Source organism: Salvia splendens, chromosome 18, assembly GCF_004379255.2.
Source record: "Salvia splendens isolate huo1 chromosome 18, SspV2, whole genome shotgun sequence".
Taxonomy (NCBI): Eukaryota; Viridiplantae; Streptophyta; class Magnoliopsida; order Lamiales; family Lamiaceae; genus Salvia; species Salvia splendens.
This window is the reverse complement of record NC_056049.1, coordinates 19,601,748-19,621,560: the sequence shown is the minus strand read 5'-3', so window position 1 is coordinate 19,621,560 and position 19,813 is coordinate 19,601,748. Positions and strand designations below refer to the sequence as shown.

The 19,813-nt window shown below is 36.0% G+C and overlaps 3 protein-coding genes across 4 annotated transcripts; all 3 read left to right on the top strand.

Moving 5' to 3' along the window:
- Positions 1 to 639: 639 nt before the first annotated feature.
- On the top strand, positions 640 to 1,191 carry LOC121776871 (zinc finger protein 3-like). Its single transcript, XM_042174026.1, has one exon. The coding sequence runs from the start codon at positions 640 to 642 to the stop codon at positions 1,189 to 1,191; it is 552 nt and encodes a 183-aa protein (XP_042029960.1).
- Positions 1,192 to 4,236: 3,045 nt separating this feature from the next.
- Positions 4,237 to 10,738, top strand: LOC121777714 (dr1-associated corepressor-like). The gene is made up of 6 exons (XM_042175058.1): positions 4,237 to 4,639; positions 5,812 to 5,884; positions 5,983 to 6,076; positions 8,998 to 9,105; positions 9,187 to 9,244; positions 10,004 to 10,738. The coding sequence occupies exons 1-6, from the start codon at positions 4,607 to 4,609 to the stop codon at positions 10,481 to 10,483; spliced, it is 846 nt and encodes a 281-aa protein (XP_042030992.1). The 5' UTR covers positions 4,237 to 4,606; the 3' UTR covers positions 10,484 to 10,738.
- Positions 10,739 to 13,180: 2,442 nt separating this feature from the next.
- On the top strand, positions 13,181 to 18,807 carry LOC121775939 (protein ANTI-SILENCING 1-like). 2 transcript variants are annotated; one of them, XM_042173039.1, is made up of 13 exons: positions 13,181 to 13,386; positions 13,975 to 14,376; positions 14,510 to 14,678; positions 14,757 to 14,852; positions 15,615 to 15,782; positions 15,856 to 16,472; positions 16,845 to 16,871; positions 17,142 to 17,237; positions 17,739 to 17,817; positions 17,903 to 17,993; positions 18,137 to 18,245; positions 18,336 to 18,452; positions 18,525 to 18,807. In XM_042173039.1, exons 2-13 carry the CDS (start codon positions 14,023 to 14,025, stop codon positions 18,579 to 18,581), a joined length of 1,980 nt encoding a protein of 659 aa, XP_042028973.1. In that variant the 5' UTR covers positions 13,181 to 13,386; positions 13,975 to 14,022; the 3' UTR covers positions 18,582 to 18,807. The 2 variants fall into 2 exon arrangements, with proteins under 2 accessions (XP_042028973.1, XP_042028974.1); XM_042173040.1 differs by lacking the exon at positions 13,181 to 13,386 and adding an exon at positions 13,416 to 13,578.
- Positions 18,808 to 19,813: the final 1,006 nt, after the last annotated feature.

Here is a 19,813-nt window from a genome sequence, read left to right as displayed (position 1 = left end):
TTAGTATAAAATAATTGACTAAATTACAAAAATCTTTACCAATATGCTCACTTTCTCGATAAACTTGTTTCTGAGTCCCTTTGGCGTCATAGGTTTTGGATGAGATTATGAATTTCAAAGTTTAAAATCATCTCAAGCAATTAGGTCAAGTAATGAATTAGGATATTTTTGTGTAAAGAAGAAAAACGCGTGTTTCCATGTTGGAATTGAGAGATATCTAGCCATGAGATATAGGTACATTTTATGAAAATCTACAACATTATATATAAACTTGTTAATTAAGAATTTCCCTTTAAAATAATCTTCTACTGTCCAAATTTAAATTTGTTGACGTGTAACACTACGCATTGAAGGATATTTGCGATCTTTTTTCCTTTATTATGAGATTCATAATTAATTTCTATAATTGTCCATGCAAAAGTTGTACTATAAAATGTAGCTTAATTCTCTCTTCAATCATACTTTCAAAAAATTCATCACCAAAAAGAGTTTCTTGCTTGAGACGACGACGTAGCCCTCTCTCTTACTTCTCCAATGGAAACGGTCGAGCCATCGTACCGATCGGAGGCCTATGACGTCTCGGTAACATCAGACAAACCTCCAACATCGTTGACCAGAAGTAGTACGCTAGATGCCACAATGTGCATGCTTAACGCACCTTGTGGTGTGGTAGGTCTCAGGCTTACGGGTGTCGATGAAATTCTCAAATATCTCAACAATAGAGAATCCAATGAGGAGGGCAGTCCTCAGCAGTCCTCCCCATTGGAGTTGAAAACTTTGGCTTGCAATTATTGCAGGAGGAAGTTTTCGACTTTGAAAGCACCGGGGGGCCACCAGAACGCCCACAAACAAGAGAGGGCACAAGGCAAGCACCATCGCGACATGGTGGAGATGACGAGCGGCGGCCCCCCACCTCCGTGTGGGTACCCCTACTACCCATACCCTAACAATAGGACTTTGCTTGGGGTTAGGTCAAAATCAATGATTCAAAAACCCTACTCCTACCATAAAATGGGGGAGAATCTAGGTGGATTTCTTAGTTTAGGAGGATATCATAATCCTATCATTATTGATGATGGAGAGACCAAGGAAGGTGAAAGTTGCGGTGATCAATGGCTGGGATTGGGAGTTGGTGATGGCGGCGGCGATCAACATGATGCTTCAGGAATTGATTTGGAGCTTAAGCTTTGATTTCGTTTATTTTGGGTTAATTATATTCTTGTTTTTTTTTTGTTATAGTAATTTATGACATTGTTTATTTTTCAATTTTGTTCTAGGATTTTCTAGTAATTCATGACATTGTTTATTTTTGGATTTTGTTATAGGATTTTCTAGTAATTCATGACATTGTTTATTTTTGGATTTCAAGGTTTTAGTGCTACCTACTTAGTATTGTAATGTCTGTGTGTGTGTGTGTGTTTTGTTCAAATGCAAATTGGATTTAAGTTTAGCACATCGAACTATTCTTTTAATGCGTAATTGGAATGCGTAAGTGTGTTTTATATAATTAATTAATTTTAATGTGGGTAATTTAGAAATTCAAACTTTATGATTTAATGTTTTTATTTGTGACTAATATACCAATTGTGTGATGCACATAATAATATTCATGTGCAATGGATATGTAATATTGAATGTAATAAAATAATTTTGTTTGTAATTTCAATATTTATTTTAAAGACACTTAAACAATAGCACATACTATATTAATTATTCAACCACTACTTTTAACTCATAAAGATAATTGGTGTTTTTTTCTAAGAAAGACATCCATTACAAACTAGTACTAATAAGTTTTGCTAGTCGATGGCAAATATGATGCTATCATATTTTTGCAAATGGTTTATGATATATGTGTATGTGTTAAAGTTTGATGTTGAAAGTAGAGAGGACCGAAAATGTTGAAAGTAGAGAGGACCGAAAACGTGTACTAATACTGAGCTGTTATGTTCCACTACAAAAAAACTCGCCATTGAGTGACGGAAATTTCCGCCACTAAGTATCGAATTTTCGACACTAAACGCTGTTAGTGACAGATTACCGACGAATAGACAGTGGCGGACGCATGATTTTGATACTGGGGAGTCCAAACTAACGTTAATAATTGTTGCGTATTTTTAGTATCAATAACGCCAAAAATAATCATGACATGAATACTACACATAATGTAAGATAAATAATTGAAAACGAGCAATATAAATTAAAGTACATTAGATGACAGTGTCAACATCGAAATAAAGGAAGAATATATATTTATATAAAGCATAACATTATAATTAAATTTACTAATATGATATGCATATGCATATAATGTAACTAAATAATTATATTTTATTCTTAGACTATAAAAATGAGTAGTATTATTTTGTGATATTACAATAACAATATTTACATAAATAAGAAATAAACAAAATTATATAAAGTTACTAGTTTGAAAAAAGAGGAATGAGTAGAATATTAATGAAGTAACTATAAGAATGGGAGAAATGAATTAATTAGTAGGCAAATGAATCAATATAGCTGAAAAGCTTAGAGAAAATCCAAAAAATAGCAAATATTGGCAATTGGATACTAGACCAACCACACGACCAACTGGGCTATAGTAAGCGTTGAATGAATAACATATACGTACTCCAGGAAATTCTAAAATGGGTTGAGGTTCCATAGGTCCCCCATGCCCATGCCCATGCCTCTGAGTAATTTTGTCGGAGGTCAGATGATAACACTCAGAAACATCACTGCCTATATACTTTTGTGCCAACCCAACGGCAGATTAGTGGGCAGGGTTCGTATGGATACAAAAAGTCTTGGGCTATCCCTTGAATCGAACCGAACCGAACCGAACGGGACCCAAAACTCAATGAAATATAGTTCATGTCTATGAGTCATAGATATTACCGCGTCCATTTAACCTTTTTATATATTTATTCGCAACATTTTCTTCTTTGGAGACTCTAAGTTTCGTTATAAATACTCAATAATTTTACGTATTTCTTTGTGATTATCTACGAAATTAACAGGCAAATTATGCATTCAAATGAAAAAATCAATCAGGTATACGGCGAAGGTACATTGTGCTGCATCAGTTGTACCCCCCCCCCCCAAATTGTCATATGCATAAAAAGAGAGATTTCGAAAAAAAAATGGGTTAAATTCGATGACCTTTCGAAATTTGACATTCAATTCGCTGTCCTTTCAGAATATGGGATCGGGCATGCGAATTTTTTAGAATAAGGGATTTTTGTATTTTTCTCTTTTTTCTATGCTTTTATCTTATTATATCTCTTTTAACATTTATGAATTGGCCAAATTGCCCATATGAAAATTGAATCTCATTGGGAAACTCCTTGGGAAATTTGTCGCGCCGCCACAAACGATCCCCCTTCTCCTCCTCTTTCAACCATTGCTCCTCCGCTCCTCCGTCTTCACTCGATTATCAAATCCTCGATAAAATATCCTCCAATCCGAACTCGAAACCAGCTTCAACTTATTCCAATTAGACTTCAAATATTCGAATCACGATACAGTGACACTCAATGCAGAGCTAGCTGGATTAACCGATCCCGATTCTTGAGCAATTAGCTATCAAGAAAAATGGAGATGGCTTCGTTAGGATCAAGATCTACAATACACCAATCGAAGGACAGTAATGAATTAAAAAAACCTCTGCAGTTAATTGACATTATGCGCCTGAATATTACATATTATGAGGAATGTTGATATTCTCGTGATTGTATCGGCTTCTTCAGGCCTTCAGATATAATCGCACTCAGGTCACCCTCCCACTCTCTATATATATGTAGTATATCGAAAACTATGTGAGTAACTGAGTGCTCTAATTCTGTATAAGTATATTCCTTTAGATTTATCTCTTTAACTGGAGAATCTGGCCTTCTGCTGGTGTAGTTTCGGTTGAGTTTGGTGGTGGCCTGCGTGTCTGCTATAAGAGAGAGGGTGGAGAGAGATGAATTATTTTTCGAAATTTGGATCTTGCATTTAGAATTTGGAATTTAAATTTTACGTGGGCAATTTGGCCAATTCATAAATGTTATAAGAGATATAATAAGATAAAAACATAGAAAAAAGATAAAAATACAAAAATCTCTTATTCTAAAAAATTCGCATGCCCCGATCCCATATTCTGAAAGGGCAGCGAATTGAATGTCAAATTTCGAAAGCTCAGCGAATTTAACCCATTTTTCCGAAATTTTTCGCATAAAGAAGTTCTCCCACGCAGACACTCACTTAGCTAATAGTAAAAAATTGGCCCTTTTTTCCCTTCCGAATCCACCATTGTACGGACTCGTCGAGGAAGAATTCGTTAATTCTGCTGCTGTATCTGAGTTTCGGATCTGATTCCAAAAGCCCGTTTCTCACTCCTTTCATCATTTCATCAATCGTTTTTCTTCTTTTTCTCCTCATTTTTCTTCCTCTTGGAATTTCGGTGAACCCTTTTTTATTCTCTTTTAACAAATTCATGGGTCACCACTCATGGTTGAATAGGTAAAGTAAATTAGGTAATTTCATTGGCTTGGGGTTTTCTTTCCTGTCAGTCCATCTCTATTATCAGTTGAATTTCTGCTATGGCTCCCCAAATCTGACTGCCATGAAGAAGAAGCTCGATACCCGTTTTCCCGCTGTAAGTGTCTCTTTCTTCTTCGACGTTTTCGCATGCAACTTTGTGCGATTTCTTACTCCTGTTTGTTGTTTTTTTGGGTTTCTGAATGAGAGTATTTACCTACCTGAATAAAAATTTGAACTTTTCTTTTTCTTTGCATTTCACTAGTAGAAATCCGGGTAAGGCGTTAAATGGAGTTCACATAGTCTCCAATAGCTGTCCAATTTCCAATTTATATTCATGCATCATGACTAAGTTTTATTAGTTTTTACATCTCAAGGTAGGTGTGCAAATGGCAGTAGGCCTTTTAGTATATAAATGATGTGAAATTATCTGGTAACAAAGTCAATTTTGGTGTATTTTCATTTCTGAGTTTAACAAAAGTACTCAAATGACAGTGCTGTACTTTCTGATGAAAATAGCAGGGCGAATAATATTTTAGGATTTTTTTTAGTAAAAGAAGGTAAGATGACATTTGTAAGCGAATACAAGCCAGTCATGTATGCTTTGATGGTGCTATGTTTTTCAATGCCCGATTTCATCCGCATTTGTTTTTCATTTTGGAAGAACTTTTAAGCCCCTATTGGAGTTGGCTATATATTATTGAAAATCAGATGAAGCCAGGTGATCCAACCTGTTTAGTTGGAAATTACATAATGAGATGAGCTGGTTGTGTCACTCAGATGGATCATGTGAAACACACTCATAATTTCTAAAAAGAACATTTGAAATTAGATTGCACGGTAAACCAAATCTTGGCACTTCTCAATGTTTTTCAGAGGAAGGAAATTAGAAACTGGAGAAGAATGATTAAGGAATGAGATTAATGATTCTTAATTGCCTGACGATTAACCATGCTTCCAACTTTACCATGTATGCAGCAGGATTGGTGGCATAGGAATTTATTATTTGGGGAAGTTGTTAAGTGGGTCTGGAAATGCTGTTATTGTGTGAGAAGTGTAAAGATGCGTATCTTTTATGTGCATAGATAAGTGTGAGTCTAAGAAGGTTCTGATGTTTGTCTTTTCCCGTCTCCAGATTCCAGTTTCGCTGGGTGTTAGAATCATTATCTTTTCTATTGTTTAACTTTCCGCATTTCAGAGAGCAGTATATCAGTATCTACTTGTCTCCCCCTGATGACAAAGGAATCATAATGATTTTTATAAATTCTGACATGGACATGTTTTTCTCAGGCTCGAATTAAAAAGATCATGCAAGCTGATGAAGATGTCGGGAAGATTGCGATGGCGGTTCCTGTATTAGTCTGTATGTACTAATTGGATTTGGTGTTTGCATGTCAAGTGTCAACTCCCATTTTGTTTAGAGACTCTAATATTATTTGCTCTTCTGACATGAAAATGCAGCTAAAGCTTTGGAGTTGTTTCTCCAAGATCTTTGTGACCGTACATATGACATTACTGTGCAAAGAGGAGCTAAGACTGTTAATTCATTGCATCTGTGAGTACCAAATTCCCTTTCTACCCATTCTCTTTTAGTTACTGCGTCGTGTCATCCGTTGATGCTAGACCCTGATATGACCTTGACTTATGGGGTTCCTATGATATCAAGTAGCAAATGCATTATAGGCCTGATTTGAATGCACTTTTAGCGTTTTTGGAATAAAATCCTCTTTAGGAGTTGATCAGGGCAACCATCGGGTTATAGTTTTGGATTCCTCATTTTGGGTCAGTTTGTCCCTACTCCCCTTTGCTTAATTTATTCTATTTCGTGTCGGGTGTGGTTCCTCGGTCTATATTTGGCTGATTTCTTCAGTTAGTTTCTGTGGTAAAAAAACTCTCATATATTTATCGTGTCTCCCGTAGGTGCTTTTGAAGAAAATTAAAGTCTGACTGCATTTTCCTATTAGTTATTGTGTCTGCTCAACAGGATTGCTGCAATGCAATCCATTGTTTTCACGTAGGATAAAAATATGCTTGTTAGTCGGACATACTATATTATTTCCCAGTTATTAAGATCAAAACCAGTCATATTTTTGTCATGTTATGGTGGAATAACTTAGTTAGAAAAATGTTAGAGGCTAGCAAAAGAATGTCGTGGAATTCTCTTCTACCTGTATTTATGGATTTTCTTGTGAGAATCAGTTTGTGAAGGGTGCAACAATTCACTAAATTCCTGATTTTTCAGATTATTTTCTTTTGGTGCGTTGGTTGAATCTCTAAATGACAATGTACAGATAGTTTTACACCATGGCTCCGAAATTTTTAGTTACTTTAAACACGTTTATATGAATTAAGATGTAATGCTCATACACGTTGATGTATGCACTTGGGAGTTGGGAAATGTGTTTCCGTGTTGCAAATTGCTATCAGAGAAGTTGGCCAACATACCTGGAGGAGGTTCACAAGCTACCTGAACTTTGGAGTTGATGCAAATGCAAAACATAGCTTCTAGACTGCTATGATTAATTTATGTACTTTTAATAGATGTTTTAGGCGGATTAGTACAGTTGGAACTAAATTAATTTCTACCTAGAAAAATATTCTCCACGCAGTTGTATAGAAGATGTGGATTCAAAAAAGAAAGGAGAAAAGGACCCCAAGTAATCTCTTCTTCTGTCTTAACTGTGTTTCCCCTAATCAATGCACCCAAAGTAGATGCCTCATACAATGATACAAAAAACCAATAACATTGTAAAACCAAGAGGTGGGAATTTGACACAACGAGCAAGCGTTAGCAGGAGTTATGGGGAGGGAATGAAAAAGTCAAATCCTGAAAATTCCACCCTGCAATTGAGAAGAGGTGACACAGTGTGTTGGTCAGATGACAACAACTGAAGCAAGGGTGACTTTTGTGATGGGAAAATAAAGAAAATAAGTAGCTAAGTCGGCTATTAAGTCGAAGAACAGACAAGCAGTTGTTCAAGATGCAGTCATGTACAAAAACGCTTACAACAGCTCCGGTACAGACCTTAATGAAGACTAGGGCTCAGTTATGGCATCTTAGAGGCTACGCTGGACTGGACAGAAAACGGCGATCTCAGTTCATCAATTGGTGTGCAATGCGGCGCTAGGATGCAGATGGAAAACAAGGGGAGTGAATGGTTCTAGCGTTTTTTTTAAAATTTTTTTATGATCTATAATGAACATGCTGTAAAATTCACAAAATTGTAGCCACTTGGGTCATTTTACCGCTGTTGTTTCCCGGATTGCAAAATTTGACGGAGGAAAATTTGCTCTCTCCCTTTTTCGATAAAAATAGATTAATTAGTAAAAATGTCAATGTTTTACCTGGCCGAAACTATGCTCTCGCGTATGTCTTACAGGATGTGTTAGATCTGTTGGCTCCCATTATATTTTTTCGTGTTTTAATTGCAAAACTTACTTAGTTTATGTTGCAACTGAGATGGTTTAAAATTTTTTTCTTAAACCAAATTAGTATTTAAGTCATAGTAATTGTAAAGAAAATGAACAAATTAACCTTTCACTATTCTTTTTTTTTATTTTCTGTTTCCTATTAAGAAAATCAATGTGTATTCTTAGAACAATGCTAGATGCTTATGATGGTGATGATGATTTCAATTTAAATTCATGGTTTTTGTGCGTACGAAGAATTCTCCCTGACCTGCAAAGCTATTGGGGCTGGGAACCTGATTGCACGCAGTCGAGAAGACAAACTCTTTGTCTCTCCTTATCAAAACTACATTACGGGTGAATCTGTTTATGTTAATCTCTTTCCAATGCTCGCAAGAAAGTAAATTGACGTTACCGGAGAAGCCATTTATTTCACTGTTCAATGTCTGTAAGAAAGATGATTTCCTTACTTAGAAATTTCTTCTTTACAATTTGCTAATTGCTTACCATGGGATGATGTGACTATCCTTTTAGGAAATAAGTTTATCATTGTTGGAAGTTTCTGTATGAACCATGGGATGATGTGAGTGTTCACCAAAAAATGTCCTTTTAGGAAAGTGATTACATGTATGGATTTCATAATAATAGCTTCACCATTCAAGCAACTTTTTGTGCCTCTTTTGCTTCATTTGCCATCTATGCATATATGCTTTATCGGCTTGCTGAAATTTGCATGCTGAATTGCTGATATCGTTTTTGGCTGAGTAATCAGTATCAACTATCAACATGCAAATTGTAGAATGAATGAGATTAATCTTTCGCTGTTTCGCATGATTTAACTACTCCTGATGTCACACCTTATATGTTCTTGTTGCTCACACTATACTTTTGAAGAAAAGCTGGAGAAAAGAAAAGTGAACTCTCTACATATTGTGTTTCAAGTTAGGTTTAGTTTAGTTCATTTGGACTGAGCTCGACTCTGTTTATACTAAGTAATACATGTTTTAGTTACCGAATTTCAATTATTTTTATTTGGTACAGCTTCTAAGTTTCTCTTCCTGCCTGCAGGAAACATTGTGTACATAGTTATAATGTGTTTGACTTTCTCAAGGAAGTAGTCAGTAAAGTTCCTGATTACGGTCACTCAGATTCTGCTGCTGATGTGTCAAAGAGAAGGTCTGTGGTATTTCGTTAATGTTTCGTATTGATATCCCCAAAGTGATGGCTGAAATTAATATATGTTAATTGTTTTACCAGGAGAATTGTTGCCAGTGAATCTCATGACTGCGATGAAGAGCCCAAAAGGAACATCATGGTAAGATTTGCTTTATTATGACTAGGAAGAAAGTATACTTTTTGCTCTCTAATTTAGTTTAACTTGACTTGATTTTTAATTGGATTTGATGTATTTCTTATAATTTCATTTTTATTTTTGAATTTAATCCATGTATTTCCAGTCATGTACTTCATCTTCTATTTTCATCTACTAAAAGGACCAAATTTTAACATGCTTTGTAGTGCCAAGGGCAAATTTAACATAAATCAGACTACAAGGACCCAAATTGTTGGTAGAATAAATCCTCAAAAGAGGTTATTTGTGGTGCAATCTGTTTTTTTCTTGAAAATGATAATTCTATTGTTATATCACCAGTTTCGTGTTGCCCTTATTTTGTACATGTAAGATGACCAAATCAATAACATCAAAATGACATGGTTGTTTTTCTTTCAGTCTAAGGTATGCTTTGGTGTGACTTTCCCTAAATTTGTTTGTGTGAGTCTGCTAATTTTGCTTACATTGGTATATCTGTACAAACACTGGTATAATGAGAATTCGTTAACCACCCAATCGATACATTGATTAGTTCTGAGCAGTTAAACTGAGTGGTCTTGTATTGTGTTGCTTTATGATGTTAAACCAATGTTTTGTCTAATTCCCAAGGTGATAGACGACAGTCTGCTTTCACTCTTAGCAACCAACCCCCTTTGTTGATAAGATGGAATGAATTTGCAAGGTGTTATTTTGCAAGATTGAAGTCCACTTTTATTCACTTGAAATTGCATGTTCTACTTGCAGCCTGAAACATGCCAGCCAAGTAGCACTGGCAGGGGGAGAGGAAGGGGTAGAGGAAGAGGGAGGGGACGGGGCAGAGCCGGAGCGGCAGAGAGAGACCTCCCTCGACTTGAGGTTGAACCCGGTGGCCCTACTAACACACCACAAAGCGTCAAACAAGAACAAGTCCCAAGTCCAGGAAGGCCAACAATGGAAGATGGCTCTGAGTTGAAGGAATCACCAAAAGAGCACAAAGTTACCGACGGTGTCAGCTCAGACTCGAGGAATTTTGACCTGAATGCTGGAGTTATTATCACTGACGACAACTCCGAGAAACCAGCTTCAGCAGCAACCTCTACATCAACAGAACCTACCCCTGTTGTGAAAAATGAGGAGTATCCTGGCCTTTCTGAAATGGATAGGATGGCTATAGATCCCGTTCATCTTGCGCAGCTCGGTTCTACACGGGATGAAGAGGAGGAAGATTATGATGCAGAAGGTTAGAGTAGTTTGAATTGGAAGAAGGAAGAAGAAGAAGGGCTTGTTTCTAATCCACTAGGATCAGATTTAGGTAAATGCTAAACTTGATAAGACAAAACATGAATGCTAAGGTAAGGGGTTTAATTTGTTAGCTTTCTTCTATGTTTGCTCCACATGTATCATTATGTGTTTACTGTCACAGATCAAACACTTAGTTTTGTATTAATACAATCCCCTCGGACTAGCTTATCCTAAATCCTAAAATACTTGGCGTGGAAATACTTTTATTTTGTGGTGATGTTTAAATAGCCTTTTTTACGTTAAAAGTCAGTAATGGTTTTGAATTTTTGCATATATGTTTTTGATATTTAAGCAATGGATAAATAAATTATATTTTGGGAAGAGCTTTGGAAGTAGCATTCTTGATTATTCTTTTTATAACTCATAGTTAACGCACCCTGGTCCCTCATTGTATACAAAAGTTCATGGGAAAACTAGTTTTTCACTGATCTTCTTTTATTTGTAAAAATGAGGCTACAACATTTGAATCTTGAAAAAAGATTAAAACCAAAAGAAAATTGTTTTGAAATGAATATCTCTGTTGCTATTACCACATGTAGTGTATGCGCTTGAGCGCGCGATGCTTCTCAATAATCTATTGCGATTACCACGTGTAGTGTATGCGCTCAATCCCATGTGTCTTCCTCATCGCATTTGTGCACTCGTCGTTGTCCTTCTCATCCTTCCACTCGCACTGGTACTTCGCCCTATCAAGGGCTCAAACCGTATGTTAAATTGATTTCTCTTGATATAACACTAAAGTTTGTTACCAAAGTTTGTGAACTGGAAATATTAAGCAGCTGATGTGAGGCAAAATCTGTGTGTTGTGTTTTGTATGTTAGCCCTAAGCAGTCCCTGTTGTGTCCATTCATGACTGTTTGAAGATGATGATTGTTTTTGCTTCATCACTCCATTCATTGCCTTCTCATTCTCCAAGTTTTCAACAACATATTGCATTATTCTGTTTCTCTTAATTGTTCAATTTCTATTTACAACCTATTCTTTCCTTTTTATTTTCTTTTTCAACTATAACTATAAATACTTAAAACTGGTGAAATAATTCTCTCTTATCTCAATTTCATTTTCATTCATTATCAACATTACGAATGAAATTCAGTTTATATATTTACTTTTGTTTATAATTTTCACCACCTAAATTCATGCATTACTGCCATTTCAATTTTAGAAATCCGCCAACCAATATTAAAATAATCAAAATACAAAATAAAATAACTGAAGATAAATGGAAAAATATTAATACCCTTATTTAATTTTAATATATACTTTAATTATTAAAAATACTACCACATCCACATAAAATAGTACAATTACATTTCCATTAAAAACTATTCTACATCTATTTATGATAAGTTTTTTTCTCTAATAAAATACTGTATGTTGCATTTCTTACTAATGAACCTTCAATTCCTTTCTTTGCATTTCTCTCTTACTATAATTCACATTGTCTACCATCAAGATTACTTTTTATTATCTTTAAGAAAATTCTATTCCCATAAACCACTAAAAATACTTTTATTTTTTCATTTTAGTTCATCTAGAAGATTAGTTCCATTTCTATTCAAGGAATTTTTTTTATTACTCCATCCATCCACTAATTGTTCACTTTTGCCATTTTTATTAGTCCCCATTAATTATTCACTATTGTTATTTTCATTCATCTCTCATTAATTATTCACTTTGACTTTTTACCATAAATAGTAAGTATGTTCCACATTCTATTAACTCATTTCATTCACATTTTGTTATAAAATTAATATATAAAAGTAAGACTCATACACTACTAATTTTTCAACTCACTTATCTTTATATTTCCTAAAACTCGTGTCTAAACTAAAGTAGACAATTATTAGAAGACGGATGGAATAATTCTTTTTTCCAGTCTCTATCCATTTTACCTACTTTTTTACTTTTTCTTTCACAGTTTATTAGTAGTATAGTCTCCCTCCCATCCTCTAAAAATCAAAATTCTTACTTTTTAGTTCATCCTCTAAAAATAGAACTTTCAATTTTAGATAATTTTTTTATCTCTAATGAAGTAAGACCTATTTTTCACTCACACTTTTCCTCCTATCTATCTTACTTCACTAAGTTTGCATTAAAATCATACAATTTCAAAGATTCATATGTTTAGGGACATAGAGATATTAAAAATCGTTTCATAGTAAAATACTCCCTCCGTCCCGCACTACTCGCACTTATTTCCTTTTTGGGCGTCCCAAGTTACTTGCACTCTTTCCATTTTTAGTAAAAATTTTCACCTACAGCCGTAATTTTTGACTTTCCTATACACTCATTCCTTAATCTCCGTGCCGAAAAGGAAAGGAGCGAGTAGCCCGGGACGGAGGGAGTAATATTGATTTTCTATTTTATTTTGTTTTCCTTTATCCACATTATTTTTAGTCCAATTAACTGTATTATGTTAGTTTGAAACAATTTATGTTTAAAAACAACATTTTCGCCTTTTATCCATTACTGCCATCGGTCACTTCACGATGATATATGTTAGTCAATTGACCCTAGAAGAAATGACAAAGACGTAAAAATCTGTACAAAGTAGTGCAAACCACGCGCGACTGAAGCGCGTGTAGGCGCTTGCTCCTTCCCTGCATGGCTACTCCTCCCCTCCCCTGCCTGCCTGATACTGGCTGGCCGTACATCTCCCGGCGCACGATAGTATTAATTTATCACCCCGCGCATTCTAGCCTCCATTACCAATATTAGACCGCTTGAGTATTTCAAATTCCCAAGCTAATAAACACCAGCGTTTCCCCCTTAAATAGCACACGTTCCTTCCGAAAAAAACAACCCACAATCCAACTCGTTACTTTTCTTACCACCTCTCCAACGTAATTCCTCTCCCAACCTCCACTATTTCTCCGCGCATTATCTCCGTCTTCCTCTAAATTTGTTGCACCACGATGTTTCTGTTTGTTCTTCCCTTCACGAGGGTTTTCGCACTGTGATTTCTGCATTCTAGTGTGTTATCTTCGCTAGTTTTGTTTTTTTTATTGCTTTGGAAGATTGAAGAAGGAAGATAGGTGCAGGAATTTCTAATAGTACTCATTTTTCTTTTATCACACACACTTTCTCTGTGATTCTGTACAAAATAACATCCCCAGCTTCAATAGAGTACTTGCTTATCACAAAACCTAGGGCGTGAACAGAGGATTACGATTCTCTCTCTTTTTTTACATGACTGCAAAACCAGAGAATCAGGCATTTCCAGCATTTGAGACTAGAGTTTGAGTTGTTAATTTTGTTTTTTCATTTCTCTACGTGGCTTTGCTGTTATCTAATTAAGCTCACATGTAAATCTGATGGTGCTTTGAGTGAAATTTGTTGAGTTCTTTCCTATGGTTTGTGTTTCTATTGGTAGTTTGAGTGTGATTCTTCGATTCTATCAATTGAGGTCATATGCATTGATTTAATTTCAGGTTATTGAAGATTTGAGTGCGAGCTTTTTAAGATACGTGTATGATAGTATGTCTCAACCTATGGAACATAATGAGAAAACATTTCCGGAGCCGAAACGAGAGCATGTTGTTCCATTTTCTTGGGGTGTCAGAAGGGGGAGTATCAATCTGTATGAGTCTTTCACTCTAGAGGGTGTTAAGTATTCCCTCTATGATACTGTGTGTTTGCGGCGCAATGATCAGATCGACATTGGTAAGCTCATAAGAATTTTGGAGATTGACAATCGTGAGAAGAGGGTAGAAGTTGTGTGGTTTTTTAAACCGAGGGACATAGCTAGCTTTTTAGGAGATGTCAAGCCGCTTGAACGAGAGCTTTTCCTAGCTTGCGGTGAAGGCAGAGGTCTTTCAAACATTAACCCATTGGTAACTTGTTTTTTTTAATTATCTATCTGATATCATCAATTCATCATATACCAGAGTGTGCTTTTCTTTAATTTTTTTACATTCTGCTATGCCCTTGATTGCATTATTCGTTGCTTTCCCAATGGTTGCATAGGAAGCAATTATGGGAAAATGCGATATGGTTTGCTCATCGAAGGACCAAAGAAACCCTCAACCAACTGAAAAAGAATTGGGGTCAGCTGATTTCCTTTTTTATCGGACTTTTGATGTCGGCAGGCGCAAAGTATTAGAGAACTTTCCTAGCTCAATTGCTGGAATCAAAGGTTTGTGAAATGATCCCTTGTAATAAGTTATTGCGTGTGTGTGTGGTCTGTTTCTTAGATGACTAAATATCTATGCAGTTGATCATTTTTTAAACAGGAGGAGTTCTCAAACTTTAGGTGATGGTTCCGAATGTAAAGAACCTTTGAAGGCCGAGAGTCCAAAATGTGACTTCAGTAAGCACTTGGTCCTCTGCCTACTTAGGTGCAAAATAGGATTGTTAAATAATGCACACAATTTGTGAATGAAAAAGAAATAACGTTTCTTAGATAAACACATGCTGATGGGCCTGACCTATGAAGCAATTAGAAGTTAGAACTGCATTGCTCGTTAAACTACTGATGCCATGGTTGACTAGGTCACAAGTACTATGCTGGATTGCTGGTTAATAGTAAATTATGTTTACAGCATGTATGCACACATATATATTGATATATATGTATATCTTCATTAGTGTATGACAGATTTGGAGAACATGTCACATTATTTATATCCTAAGTTTTAAATCTGCCTTTGTAGCCTGCTTTTATAGGGAGTGGAGTAGTTGTCAGAGTAGATTTGGCTGGAAAATGTTACTTAAATTTTTTCTTGTGCCAATATCGTCCTTAAATACACATAACCATTTCATTATCTATCTGTTTTCTTTAAATGGTACATTAGGTTATATTAATGCTCCACATACTTGGATTTATCAATAGATAATGGTGAAGTAACTGTTTTACGTGTCTGTCAAGTTGTTTCCTTGCAAAGGAAGAGAATCTTAATCTGATATAATCTCATTCTCCAATGAATTGCAAACTTTATGTGCTAAAGCAGGTTAGAAGACAGACCTCCAATCTATCATACCATGATAAAATTGTGCATACTATCAGGTTGCCTGTAAGACTAATTAATCAAGCACTTAAGAGAGGAATTTTGATTATTTGCTATGCATGCAGGACTCGATGCACGAGGTTATACTTCTAGCACTAGCAGTAGGCAGATAAAAAGTTCTATAACAGATAGGCCTCTTGCTAGAGATAATATCAAGAGGTCTGTGCAGTTCCTCCCAGCAAGTCCATCTGATATAGGTCCTACAAAGAAAAGAAAACTTCTACCTTCTTCAGGTATCCTTTGGTTTATCGTTTTGAACAGACACCTACTCTTGGATTTTGATTCTAATTTGTGCTGTGTCTAAAGGTAATCGAAGTGGTGATGCATTGTTTAATCCTCCAACCACAGCTTCAGGAGAAGAGAATCATGTGAAGCTTTCTTGCATAGAAAACACAGATCTCTCTGCCAAGAAAAGTAGTTATTTAGAAACAAGAGAGTTTACTGGGAAAGGACTTGTTAATAAGCAACATGTAGGCACATGTGTCAGTCACAAGTTTACAGAAGTCAGGAATCAAACCGTTGATGCATTGCCTAATCCTCCAACCACGGCTTCAGGAGAAGAGAAACATGTGAAGCTTTCTTGCACAGAAAACACAGATCTCTCTGCCAGGAAGAGTAGTTATTTAGAAATAAGAGAGTTTACTGGGAAAGGACCTGTTAATGAGAAACATGTAGGCACAGTAATCAGTCAAAAGTTCTCAGTAGTCAGGAATCGAACTGATGATGCATTGTCTAATCCTCCAACCACAGCTTCAAGGGAAGACAAAAAGGTTAAGCTTTCTTTCCGAAAAAACACAGATCTCTCTGGAAGGAAGAGTAGTTACTCAAAAACAAGAGAGTTTACTGGGAAAGGACCTATAAATAAACAAGTAAGCATGGGCATCAGTCACAAGTTCTCGGAAGTCACAAGAAAGCCTGGTATGGTGAGTCATTCTACCTTAGTCGCAGAGATATAATATAAATTTTCTTGCAACTTTTGCAATCTTAGTTAAACAAGGGCTTTTAAGAGTTGGCCTCGCTTGTTGCATAGTTATTTGGATATTTCCCTCTCATTTGCAAAGTATCCTTATTTCAAAAGGAACTAATTCTTAGTTATTCATCGAAGGACTTTAGAGATAATTCATTATCAATTTTGGAATATGTGAATAATTGAGCTGTCTTTTACCAGAAATGATTCCTTGAAATAGCTTTCTATATATCTATAGCCTAAATTTTGAAGAATTGTTTCAATGAGAAATTAAGATTGTGGATTCAATTGGTATGATCATTTTCATATTTGCATATGTTGATTGCAGGACACCAGCAAATGGTTGAAGCTTGAGGTGAGTGTTTTCCTGATCTTCCTATATGCTATAGTTATTCTGGTTTGCGAGAGCAGGACAGAAATATTCCAATGTATGTATAAAAATTTGCAAGTGACAATGTTATTCTATTGAATCTCTAGAACTCGTAATTGTGCATTTGAGTTGACAAGGGAATATCTTTATGAAATGGTCATGGCTCCTCTTGTATGGTCATGGATCGAACACGTGACCTTGCAATAGAGGTACAATTATTTTATAGCCTTTATTTACCCCGTTGTTATTTCCCAGGTTTGGGCAGAGGAAAGGTTAAATGAAGCAAATGCCAAAGGGACGATACTAGTATTAGAAAACCTTGACCCTTCATTTGCGGCTTCAGAAGTTGAGGTATTTCATTGATAGGTGTTGATTTTAACTATTTTTACTTGTTGGGTTTATTTGAAATTTTAGCTTTATTTTACTGCATATGAAGTATATATCATCATGGATGTAATGCATGTCAGCGTACTCAACATATGGAAGAGCTTCCATCCTTTGCTGTATTTAATAATTTATATAAAGCTGATATCTTATAGTACATGTACCGGTAGCAATTATTTGAATGTCATTGTATAAGTTAGAAAAGTTTGAAGCATTTCAAAATTTGTAACTAGGAAACAATATCACACTTGTGGATATGTAGAGTAACTAGTTGCAGCGCTAAATGTAAGTTACGTCTGCAGTTGATTGACTGCTAGTTTGTCTTCTGGGGTCAATTTTTGTTGCAGTTGTTAGTTGATTGAGAAATTTAATCTTCTGAGCAGTCATACACATCGAATGCTTATAATGCGTCATTGTTAGAATCTGGATCGACAAGACTTCATAAACTACTTTTTTTGCCTATCTCAGGATATTGTTTGGCATGTTTTTAGAGAAAATGTTAAGGCAAAGATGGTACCAACCACTGCCTTTTCCAGCGTACGCTCTGGTATAGTATTGTGGCATCATTTCACGCAATTGTATTATACACCCTTGATTGATCCATTTGTGTCCCTAAATAATGGTTTTTATAGGACAAGCACTTGTAATGTTCAAAACAAAGGAAGCAGCAGACAAGGTCATGTCAGAGTTGCTCAATGGTTGTCTTGTGCTTGGTGACGGAAGGTACGTTTATCTTTTAAGGCTTTAGCATATGGTTATTCAAGCTCCTCCCCGCGCAACAAAGGGTAGAATCTGTATCTGGGATCTCTTTCTTCTGCTTGTAACTTAGATATTTCGATAATAGCATGCAGCTACTTTCTTTACAGGCCTATTATTGGTCGAAGAAGATTCATCAGAAAAGTTGCTGCTGCTGAAAGGTTTGTTGGCCATCTTAGCGTCGACAGAGGCAGAGCTTACAAGCAACGCAAAGAAACGGTAATTTCTCCTACTTATCCTCTCGTTTTTTTCCCACTCTAGGTTTATGCTAATATTCAGTGAAGTTACTAAAATAATCGTCCTCTACAGAGGGATGCAGTGGCGACGTCACACTTCTCACAGAATAATACAGTCGAGTTTGAGATGGCCATTCTGTGGCGTGAACTTGATGAAAAATCACGGAGATGGTGGGCAGCGTTGCATGAGGTATACCATCGAAGCTTATTACTTGGAGTATTTATTTTTTTCCTGCATTCATATGGAAATCTGTATTTGCAGCAACAAGGCAAAGAAATTGAACCTTTGATGAACAGGTTGAAGATCCAAAACATGTGAGGTGCTTCTCATCTTGGAAGATGAGCTTATTTTGGTAGTCTAATGTAAATTTTTGAAGAGAGAACAAATTAAGGTAGGAGACATAGTATCACTCTAACATGCATGTAGTAATAGTTACTATTGTCAATTCTCTTTGGTATATAGAAGAGACTAGTTGTCTTGATTCTTGCCAGCCTAAATCCACAGGCTTGGTCGTATTTTGAATTTTCAGTAATTAAATGTTGGTTACTTACTCAACCTTTTAATTTTGATCTCAATTCCACCATTTGTGGTTAGCTGAAAAAATTATACTGCATCGATAAAGCTAAAGCATAATTCAATTAAAATATAAATGTGTTTCTTTAAGACAAACGAATAACGCTTCAGCTGAATATAATATATTAATCAAACATGAATCTAAATACTTGACTATAGCATACAAAATTGTTGTAGAGAAAAGGCGTAAATTAAATTGAATTACAGCTGCCAAACATTGTCCATGAATAAGTGAATCTCCTGAATAAGCAACCCTTGAATAATTAAATCGGTTGGATTTGTTTATCAGGGATAGGGGTGGGGATTCAGTTGGTTCGGTTCCAATCGAACCGATTAGTCGGTTAACTGAATCCCATTTTTTCCAAAATCTAGAACCGGAACCGCACCCTTTGTTGGTTCAGTTCCTTGAGGAACCGATCGGTCCTAACCGACAGGTTCTTCGGTTCCACCAAAGGAACCGAATGAGAGAACATCGGCGTGGAGAGTTGGACGGCAGCCTCGTCGGAGAGAGCAGCAGTGTGGAGAGGGCAGCAGCCTCATCGTCCCCAGCGCGAGAGAGAGCAGCGCAACGAGGAGAAAGCAGCAGCCTCGTCGTCGCCGATGTGGGAGAGAGCAACGGTGTCGGCGTGCTACGAGAATTTAGATGAGAGAGGAAGATAAGTCAATGTACCTATATCATTATGGGATATTTAAGTTATTTGCTAATGCTCCATATTTATCTAATACGTTAAGTTCTAAATTTTAATAAACAAAGTAGCTGTCATGAGATTGGTTATCTCTCTTATTTGTGTATTCTCTTGTCTAAAATGCATACAAAATATAGGGACATAGAGTTTGATTTCTATCAAGTTCTTTGAAACTTGAAAGATAGAGTTTATGAAATTAAAATGAATCTATAAAAAATTAAAATTAAATACACTAATCGGTTCTTCGCTTCTCCTTTCGGTTTTCGGTTAGAACCGAGAACCGTCTAAATC

What these genes read in the sequence shown, in the direction of transcription:
- LOC121776871 (XM_042174026.1), top strand. Translation starts at nt 640, where the DNA reads ATGTGCATGCTTAACGCACCTTGTGGTGTGGTAGGTCTCAGGCTTACG.
- LOC121777714 (XM_042175058.1), top strand. Translation starts at nt 4,607, where the DNA reads ATGAAGAAGAAGCTCGATACCCGTTTTCCCGCT. An exon ending in TCGATACCCGTTTTCCCGCT is followed by an intron (nt 4,640 to 5,811) that starts GTAAGTGTCTCT and finishes TGTTTTTCTCAG; the next exon opens with GCTCGAATTAAAAAGATCAT. An exon ending in AGCCCAAAAGGAACATCATG is followed by an intron (nt 9,245 to 10,003) that starts GTAAGATTTGCT and finishes TTCTACTTGCAG; the next exon opens with CCTGAAACATGCCAGCCAAG.
- LOC121775939 (XM_042173039.1), top strand. Translation starts at nt 14,023, where the DNA reads ATGTCTCAACCTATGGAACATAATGAGAAAACATTTCCGGAGCCGAAA. An exon ending in TCACAAGAAAGCCTGGTATG is followed by an intron (nt 16,473 to 16,844) that starts GTGAGTCATTCT and finishes TGTTGATTGCAG; the next exon opens with GACACCAGCAAATGGTTGAA. An exon ending in TTGCGGCTTCAGAAGTTGAG is followed by an intron (nt 17,238 to 17,738) that starts GTATTTCATTGA and finishes TGCCTATCTCAG; the next exon opens with GATATTGTTTGGCATGTTTT.